Consider the following 10,473-nt stretch of genomic DNA (forward strand, 5'->3'; position numbering starts at 1 on the left):
AACCTCATCACTTCAAAGAATAATATTGCGTACTGTATAAATTATTTAATTAAGTCAATCTCCAACTTCAAGGTGACGACTTGAATTTGATTAAAACAGAAAATGTCGTTGCTGCTTTTGTAGCCAAATTGCTCTTATACAAGAATAATATCGGCAGACGAGAGTTTCGCAATTTCCCTAATTTGTCAGCAGTATTCTTCAACAATGACGACTTGCTTGTTGACTGCCAACATTTTGAGAACCTCCACAGTGATTTTGCAGAACGATTCCAGGACATTTTAAAATTGGACATACCGGACTGGGTGTTGGATCCTTTTTCAAATGTCAACACAGCAGGATCACCCCAGCTGAAAGAAGAACTCATAGAACTGATAACGAACGAGGAAATAAAAATAAAATTCAAAAATGGATACCAAGAATTTTGGCTACAAAAGCCAATCCCGCAATTGTACCCTAGATTGTGGTGTGGTGATTGTGTTCAACTATTTTTGATAGCATTCCCATCATCGTATTTGTGTGAACGTGGATTTAGTGCTGCGGCAACGTTGTTAACTGAAAAGAGAAATCGGTTGCAGATTACCGAACGCGGTAACTTACGGCTGTTTTTGAATAAATTCGAAATTGATATTCACAAACTTGTTAAAAATCATCAAATTTATCCTTCACATTATATTAGTTTTGAAATTCAAATTGAAATGTTTGTTTTAATAACACGAATAAAACTTTTCCCAATATTACAAAATGGCTTAATGTGAAAACATTACCCTTATCAGAAAGTATCATTTTCACATTTCACACATAATGTAATTATTGAAATAATGACTGCGATTGTGATTCTTAAGATGTAGTAAAGTAAAAAAAAATGGGGAGCGCTAGAAAATAATTAATTCTCGAAGTGGGCGGTAGACAAAATAAGCTTGAGAACCTCTGATATACTATACCTACTATACCGGGTGTCCCACATTTTATGTGACAGGCAATATCTGGTTTGTTGAAGGAGATACACAAAAATGTTTCATACAAAAGTTTTAGGAGTTCATGAGAGCTATATTTTGATATAATTTTTAAATACACAGGGTGTTTGGTGTAGGTGCTACAGACCAAAATTCCATTTTTTAAAATAGAACGCCCTGTATATCATTACATATTCAGATCCTACGTTAAATTCTGATATCATTTCATGTTTGGTTTTTGAGATTCGGTTACGGCGTTGTTGAGTTATTGCTTAAAATGTAAAGTCTTGAGAACGACTATTATTTTTAAAAATATCTCATACAATTATTCTCTCTGCATCAGATCACATGAAAATTAGTCAAAATTTTGGGTGTTCGAAGTAATGGTTTCAATTTTGAGTTGTGGAATTCAGTCAGGAATCATTGAAACAATTGCGAAATTGAAAGAGGTGTATTCGAAAACAAATCTTTAATTAATAACAATGTAAATAATATAACTTGATAAATCATTTCATAAGAATGGTAGGTACCTAGAAATAAGTCATAAAAATTGTTCAAAGTGATGCCCATTAGATATTATACAGGCTTCGAAACGTCGAATCACTTCTCTCGTACAAGTCGCTCTTATAATATCAGGCGTAATATCACTGTACGCTAGTCGAATTTTCATTTTCAGATCATCCACATTCAAAGGGGGACTAGTGAAAACAATATCTTTTAAATAACCCCATAGGAAAGAATCAAGCGGTGATAAATCTGGGGAACGAGCCGGCCACCGAATTGGACCCTTATTACCAATCCATCTATTTGGGTACGTTCTATCCAGATATTCAGTAACAACCTGTGAATTGTGAGGAGAAGCACCATCTTGTTGCCACCAAATTCCTTGTCGTTCTGCTATGGAAATATCTTCCATCAACTGGATCAAATCATTTTCTAGAAAATGTAAATATCGCAATCCATTGAGATTTTCATTGAAAAAATAAGGTCCTATGATGCGGCCATTGTACAATCCACACCATACATTAATACCCCAAGTAGTTTGAAAATTACTTTCGCGGACCCAGTGGGGATTTTCTTGAGACCAATAGTGACTGTTATGTCGATTCACAACTCCATTATTGTGTAATCGCGATTCATCGCTCCACAAAATTTGACTGAATATGTTAGGACTTTCATGTAATATTACCTAAATACAAGCAATGAATTCAAGTCGTCGTTCAAAGTCCGTGGGTTTCAAACCTTGTACCAACTGAATTTTGAATGGGTGGTATTTATTTTCTTTCAGAATTCTCTGTACATTAGATTTACTCACACCGACTTCTTCTGCAAGAGTACGGATAGAAACATGTGGATGAATAATAGTATAAGCCAACAACATTGATCTCTAAATCTTCAGTTCTAACAGATCTCGTATGATGACGATGCTTTATAGTAGAAGGAAATGACCCAGTTCGCAATTTTTCTACAACTCTCGAAAAAGTCATTCGTGACGGAATGGGTCTGTCTGGAAAACGTTCTTGGTATAGACGTTGTGCTTGACGGCAGTTTTTCTGACATTCCGCAAAAATTAATAACATATCAATGCAATCACTTGGACTAAACGCGAAAGGCATACTGGAGTTTTCGCACAAAGAACACAGTTACTGTTTTGCAAAAAATCACTGAATCGAACTGACAAGTAGATACAATTCAACAACATTTGTTACTATGGCATCAACAAGCATAAGATACTTGATGAAATTGTGCAATATAAAGCAATTCACCCTCAAGTTAGTCACATTCTCAAGAATTTCAATATTATATTCAACTGATATCGATATCGTATCGTAGAGGTGAGAATAATGGTTTGTATTCAGTAGTAGTCTAGTTCAATTTAATAAAAGATATAGACTAGATTCGTGTACGAGTAAATACATTTTTTTGAAACTTTATATTTAAGGAAAAGTGCAATAACTCAAAAACGCCGTAACCGAATTTCAAAAACCAAACATGAAATGATATCAGAATTTAACGTAGCATTTGAATATGTGATGATATATAGGGCGTTATATTTTAAAAAATGGAATTTTGGTCTGTAGCACCTACACCAAACACCCTGCATATTTAAAAATTATATCAAAATATAGCTCTCATGAACTCCTAAAACTTTTGTATGTAGCATTTTTGTGTATCTCCTTGAACAAACCAGATATTGCCTGTCACATAAAATGTGGGACACCCGGTATATAGGTAACTCGGACTATGGAGTTCCAGTCTCAGGACTTATTAAATATCATTTCAATGTCTCCCTTAATAATATTTTGATTTCAGAACAAGATAACAGCTCTGATTCAATTCTAATAGAACGAATTGAGGAACTTCCTATACATTCCACCAATTAATATATGGAACGATATTAGAGAAACCATCAAGTTGACGTTAAAAAAGCTCAATCGAGAAAAATCTTAGCAGAAAGAATATTTTTTGTACAACTATTTCTGATAGGTGGAGACAACAAATATGTATAGGGTGTTTGTGCAGATATGTTGGTCCATAATAAAACAATTAGTTCGGTTGTTTATATGTGCGTGTTTTTTCTTAGAAAAGGAAACTTGAGAAATTTTAATTTAGTAAATTACTCAAAATCATGAGAATAATATCAAATTACATAATAAAAGTTCAGCTATTTTGATAGGAAAAACAATTTTATTTCTGTGTATTCTTAGATAACAGATTAATAAAAGACTTTAGATTTTCTGGTTATTAACAAACAAAAGACGATTATTATTAATTTTTATTAAAAAACTGACAATGGCCTCATAAAAATTCATTTGAATAAGCAATCTGGAAATCAGTGAAAAAACAAACATTGATTATTTTAACGAATGTTTGTCAAGAGTATTATATGCAAGAACGTTAGAAAAAGGAATATGATTTGGAACAAATATTCATTGCAAATCTTCTGTGTTCTCATGATTAATTATTAAACTTTTCTGTTTTTTTGAAGATAACCGAAATGTCACAATAAAACTCATTCAATGTAGATATACTATGCTTCATCTAGAAGCAAACATTTGAGAGCTTTTTTGAACAGTCCTCAGAAAAATAAATACAGAATGTACATTGGCAAGTGATCAAACAATAGAAACCAATAGAAAATCGAATTCTTTTTATTACTTTTTGAAATGAAATATGTAGGTTGCATTGAAGTGAGTTTTGAACTGATTTTTTATCTGATTTTTGAAAAAAAAATAACTCGAATATAAATTTGCTAAAAATAATCATCATTCTTCAAAATGGGGTTTGTCAAACCTCAAAACTCTGATATTGAGGCTTCAGCATAATTATTCACAATGAATTTGTAAATCGGTTTTTCGGTTTTTATTGAATATTCTGCCAAACAGCACCAATGTTCATAGAAGTTTTGATTTATTTTCTATGAGTACTTACCCTCTATTTCAAAGTTGACTCTATACTGAGGGTTTTACCCCGATAGTGCACCTCCTCTGAGGGATGAGAAATATTTCATTAGAAGTGAGTTAAAAAATGAATGGATTTACTAATTTTAAGCAACTTCTATGAATAAATCCACATTTTCAGACGGTTTTTTTCGAAAAACTTGAGGAAAATCATCCCTAATAAAAATATAGCCTACAAATAACAATAGATTTATGGTATCAGTCCATTACAATTACAATACAATACAATGAAAAATTACAATACAATAAACAAGTTTATTGTACAACTGTTGAAAAATGTCTTATAGGACGATACTGCAGTAACAACATTAGTTACAAATGAAAGATGTAAAAACATAGAAAGTTTTATTTCTCATTTTTCTTCAGGTAACTTCTTATTCGTCTAATAGCAAACAAGTTTCAACGTGAAGTAAACAAAATGCATTTCTCGTTGGAAAATCATTGAACCTTTATGAAGTGCTGGAAAAATTATCTTTGTTTCCTAAAAAAAGTCCATGGCATCAATATCAAGGGAGCTTTGACGAAAATAATGTTGGACAGAGGCTAATTGGTACTCACCAAAGCCAAAAATCCTACTCACACACACCAAATTCGTTCGGTGACAAAATGTGGAAATCAACCCCTAATTACCACCCCGATCAAAAATGGTAATCACCACTTCATAATTCACCTGTGTTGATACCTTGGCTCGCTCTCATCTCAATTCAACTTCGCAAACATTTGGTGGGGCCGCTGAATATGCTGAGAAAATGAAACAACGGAATATCTAATTGCCATTGAAACATTTGGTAGCTTTGGTTCCTTTGCTTCCGATTTTTTCAGAGATATGGGTCGAAAACTAATTACAGTAACAGACGATTCAAGAGCAAGATCATTTCTAATACAACGAATTAGCATTGCAATTCAGAGAGAAAATGCTGCATCAATCCTTGGCACCATTTCTCCTTCTCAAAATTTTGAAGGAATTTTCTTCAGCCCACTAAACTGGTCTGATACTACGGATTTCTCCCCAGCTTCTACTGTTAAAAATTATCCAAACGTTAATGAGAGTAAATCAGACTTCAGTTCTAAAAAAATTGTAGAAGTAGACTTAACAGGCAAACTCAACACTAGCAGTTTCAACATCATGAAAGGACAAATGCAGAAGAGAAAAAATGTTCAAATCCAGGAAAATTTTGCAGTGATTCACAGCCGAATCTCCACCTTTTGCCAACTACCCGCACACTATGATCTCCCCGACGTTGAACCACCATCATTCGTCTATGTCTGAACCCGTCAACAATTTTGACGAAATCGCTACTGACCAAGATGCCGAAAACGAGTTCAATGACAATCTTATCTTATGCCCCTTCAAGCTCTCCAGAAGGTCCAACCAGTTTGTAGATCCAGACTGTTATAGGATGGGCATATTTCTATCTACATATATGATCGATGGTATGGCAGTAAACTTGCAGCCTAGGGGTCTGTTCAATCAAAATAATCACTGTTATGTCAACTCTATTTTGCAAACTCTGATCGCATGACCTCCACTCTACAACTCTACAGTCTGAGTAAAAACATCTCTTCGAACGAGAGAATGACATCTACCCCGGTTATATTTGGAATGTGCCGTTTTGTGGAACAGCTTGTTCACCTACCTTCCTACTTTTTGACGAAAGACGGGAGAGTAGATAAAAATTCCAAGAATGACCAAAAAGTTTCAATCAACACTGGCATCCCATTCGGTCCGACGTGGATTTATAAAATGTTGCATAACATGCGGACTGACTGGATCGATGGTAGACAACAAGATGCAGAAGAGTGTCTAGGTTTTCTTTCGAATGGACTCGATGATGAAATGTTTGAGCTAAATGAGTTGGTCGAATATTATATTGAAGATGAAAAACCTCTCGTTGACTCTGCTTTGAGCAATGATTCAAATAATGTATGGAACATAATGGAATCGAAAAATAAAGGACATTCAACCAGAAGGATCGACTTCACCAATGCACATCTTTGGGGAGCAACTGAAGTCGAGCATTCACCACAACGTGGACCACATTACTGAGAATACCCAGCCTTTCATCACCCTGTCACTCAACATTGGACAGCTTTCCACGTCGGCTACAACTGCTGGATTAGTTACGACGATTCTTCGGTCAAGACCGTGCAAAAAGAAGACGTATTGAAACCCCAGAGAACGTGAGTTCCTTATTTGCTGTTCTACAGGAAAAGCGATATGATCCTATTTAAATAAAGTTGCTACTTTTACGTAGAGTTCAGTGTCTGGAATCTTACGGAATTTGTCTTTTTAGTTTTTATTGAAGTTAATTTTTTTTTTTTTGGTTACAATGAATTTTTTTATTCTTTCATTAGTGATAGGTATTGTTCAATTTTTAATGATATATGTATTCCATTTGTTGAAATAAAGCATTAATTATTGTAAAAAAAATATATTTCAGAAGTATGAACTGTTGGAAGTGTTTAGTTTTGAGGAAAATTGAGTTTGAAGTGAAAATCATTTTTTTGTAATATTGCAAAAAAAAAGGAAAATAACCTCATATTTTTCTAATGATACGGAAAGTAAAGCCGCTACAGAGCCAACTTTGAAGATAAGTAAAACCTAATTCCAAATGTTTGTGCAAATTGGTGCTGGTTGCCAAAATTATTCAGCATCGCCGTATTTCACCTTCAATGATTGGACAACAGTGAAACAAGTACATTTCGAGAGATTTTGTAATTTTTTAATTTTTTTATTTATTGAAGACGCTCTGAGAGCGGTGTCTGTGCAGATGTAGTTATTCACAGTAGCTTCAGGTTATTGTTAGGGGCGGAGCGCCATATATGAGAACAATACTCCAAAGAAGGTCTGATCTGAGCTTTATAAAGCACCAATAGTTGCTGAGGTGAGTACAGTTTTTTGGTTTGGACCAATTTTCTAAGCTTTTGAGAAGCGATTTTTGCAATTCCAGCGACATGATTCTGCCAAGATATATTGGTGTTCATTTTAACCCTCAGCAAACTTATCGAAGCAGCAAGTGGAATTGTCTGACCTGACATTATTATATTCGGTTGGGAGACATTAACTTGGAGAAAACCCATGCCTGGGTTTTTGTGGCATTGAATGGAACCTGGTTATTTACACCCCACTTCAAAATTACTTCTGGATCCCCATCAAGATATGAAACCTCCTGCTGCAGGTGAAGATGTGCAAATGGAATGATGAAACAAGTGTATTGTCACCAGAAAATATGTTGGATTCTTGTTTTTTTCCAGGGTTGGAAACAATATAGATCTTTGTGGAACACCAGCTTTGATTTGAGAGATATCCGTCGAAGGCCACTTACAGGGAACGTTCTTTCAGGAAGCTGAAGATACATGAAAATGATTTGACAAGCCATAGCTTGCGCTACAGCTCGTGACTCTCCATATTTCTCGATTGCGTTATTCCAAATGTGGGTGACATACGATAGAAGGTCGCCTGTTGATATTTGTTTCCTAAAACCATATTGATGATCGTTCAAGATGTTGAAGCCCTCCAAATATTTGAGTATATGGTGGCTTACCACTTTCTTCATGAAACTGGTGCGACTTCATTTGCGCACTTTTTAAGTACGATGAGGAGCACTTCTTCAGGACCAGACGACTTGTTGATATTGAGCTGTTTCAGAATTCGCCTGACTAGACCTTGTCGAGAAGTAATTTCCGGCATTGTGGATTCTAGTGTGCTAATAGTGGGTGATACCTTTCCCAGAAAATCGACTGTGGAGTGGAACGCAAATTGGTCAGCTAGTAGATTTTCTTTTTCTAGGACTCTTGTTGCAATTGAACCATTCGCTTGTGTTAGTGGCGGAACTATGAATTTTGTGAAGTTTTGATTAACATATTTTGCTACCGACCAGAAGGATCTAGACCCGTTGGGGTCGGCAAGCAGTTTATTCCTAATTCTCTGATTGAAAAATTCTTCGTTTTCAGTTATCCTAAGTTTGCAGCTGTTGCGAGCATTAACAAACCGAATTCGGTTTTCGGCACTGGGATTTTTGCGCCACTGCCGGTAGGCGAGATTTTTGGAAGCGACAGCTTGCTCGCAATTTTTGTTGAACCAAGGTTTGCGTTTCATTGAAAAAGGAATATATGCTTGAATCACATTCGTTGAATTACCTCGTAGAAACTTTTCCTTCTTTCAATTGACTATTCATTCTCTATATAGTCTACTTAAGATCCTGATGGCAAGGATCAAAAAATGATCATCTTGTATAATGCAAGCTGACCAGTTATGGAAAATCTTTGAAGACCGCCCATTCATCTTGCTTACAAGTAAAGTAAAAGGGTGTATCTCGAGTTGAATGAAAACCTCTTATTGAAAAACACGTTCAATTTAGGGCTGTTTTTATTATCAACTCTGAGCTACAATCACGAATGAGTCTCATTACGTACTGTCTCATTCCTAAACATCGATGTACGCCATGGAGGATGACAGTGTTCCATACAAGTTAAATTATACCTCTCTCATATACTATATTTTGTAGGAATCCTGTGAATAATATCTGAATCAATTCCGTAACGAATGTTTGCAGTACAGAACTGAATAGGAAAAAGTGTTTTCGTGTAATTCAATGTTTATATTGAGTTAGTTGATTCGATAGTATTTTTCTTTCGCGTGGCAATGTTTATATGAAAGTAGTTGTTTTGAGAGGGCGTTTCCTTCTAGTTTGTGGCTGAAAGTCACTTTTTCGCACGATAAACACATCTTGTAAAGAGTTTATTTTGGAATCAATTGTTTTTTTCTTTTCTTTGGAAGATTCCCACATTTCAATATATAGAAATGCAGAAGTAGAAAGTCAAAACCTTTCCTAAAAATTTTGATATTTGAAAAAAGTGGAGTGTTTTGTTTAAAACAAGCTATTGCTTACCAAAACCTACCTAATACTTTGATGAAAGTTTCTGATTATAAAATGAAATTGAACACATTCTCATTTTCGAATGATCGAAAAGTTTAAAATAATATAAGCAAATTGTTGAATGAACATACTTTCGTTTGTTTGAAGGTGGTTGACGATGTTTCGGTTGATCTTCTATTTTTTTCAGGGATTTCAAATCAATTTATATTATATTAGACAATGGAAGTCCGAACTGATGAAATAACATACTTTCGGGCAGCATTAATCTTGATGCTAATAAAAAACTCACCTTCTTCCCATTCACAAAAAATATAAGAACGCGCGATTCTGTTACATCACTTGAAAGTAACGCCATTTTTTCATCAATCCACTCTTGAAACTATTATTATTCTGAATCGAAGAAGCTGATGTTTTGAAACCTTCACGGCATCTGCCGTCGTAATCACTCTTTGCTGTTTAATTATGTCAAAACTCTCAATTGTTTTTTAGATCCATTACAATAACTAAGAATGGAATATTTCATCTTTTCTTATCTCCTGATAATGTAATGGTTATGAATTCAATAACAATACATGTTCCAAACAAATTTAATATGTCAGAATGAAGAGATTGCCTTATCTCTTCTTTTCCAACACCATTCATGGATAAACATGTTGAGAAATATCAATATTCATACAATTCTCAATTGCCTAATAGTTGGTTGCGAATTTCTTGTACTTTTTTGGGGTAGTTATTCACCAGGGCCGTATTTTGTCAACGAAGTCTAGATTTTGGAGTCAGTGCAATCAAAGCAAACATTCACCAAAGTAGTATTTTCAATGTGAAGATATAACTAATACTTCTGAAGCAAAATATCCAGGCCAAACGATCTACAAGAACTGTGAACATACCAGAAGGGATCTGACGATGTGCATGGGCTTTGTTGGACACACTTAAGATCTGAGATCTGTTCAAAAATAAGGTGAATTTTTATTTTCCAAAAAAATATTTATTCATTCATCAATTTATATTTTCTTCCCTTCAGATTAGTGCCCCTCACATATAATACACTTGTACCAGCATTTTTTTTCCAATCCTCAAAGCATGCCATGTACTTTTTGGTATGTTCTTGAGCTCTTTCAGCGAATCGGCGAATTTTAAAATAGCTCAAAATCAACAAGGCGTCTGGTCCTTATGAAA

The 10,473-nt window shown here is 34.7% G+C and overlaps 1 protein-coding gene across 3 annotated transcripts in view; it reads right to left on the reverse strand.

Moving 5' to 3' along the window:
• LOC111514068 (xanthine dehydrogenase) overlaps positions 1-9,776 on the reverse strand; it is a 28,874-nt gene extending 19,098 nt beyond the window's left edge. The window contains exon 1 of one of the 3 annotated variants that reach the window (XM_074175046.1): positions 9,584-9,774. In XM_074175046.1, the coding sequence (XP_074031147.1) occupies positions 9,584-9,649 (66 nt within the window). In that variant the 5' untranslated portion in view covers positions 9,650-9,774. Of the gene's footprint in view, positions 1-9,583 lie in introns of all 3 variants that reach the window. The other 2 variants (XM_074175047.1, XM_074175048.1) reach the window with 2 other exon arrangements.
• Positions 9,777-10,473: the final 697 nt, after the last annotated feature.

Source organism: Leptinotarsa decemlineata, unplaced genomic scaffold, assembly GCF_025532065.1.
Source record: "Leptinotarsa decemlineata unplaced genomic scaffold, Ldec_3_MD MMD2_tig00000882_RagTag_RagTag, whole genome shotgun sequence".
In the NCBI taxonomy this organism is placed as follows: domain Eukaryota; kingdom Metazoa; phylum Arthropoda; class Insecta; order Coleoptera; family Chrysomelidae; genus Leptinotarsa; species Leptinotarsa decemlineata.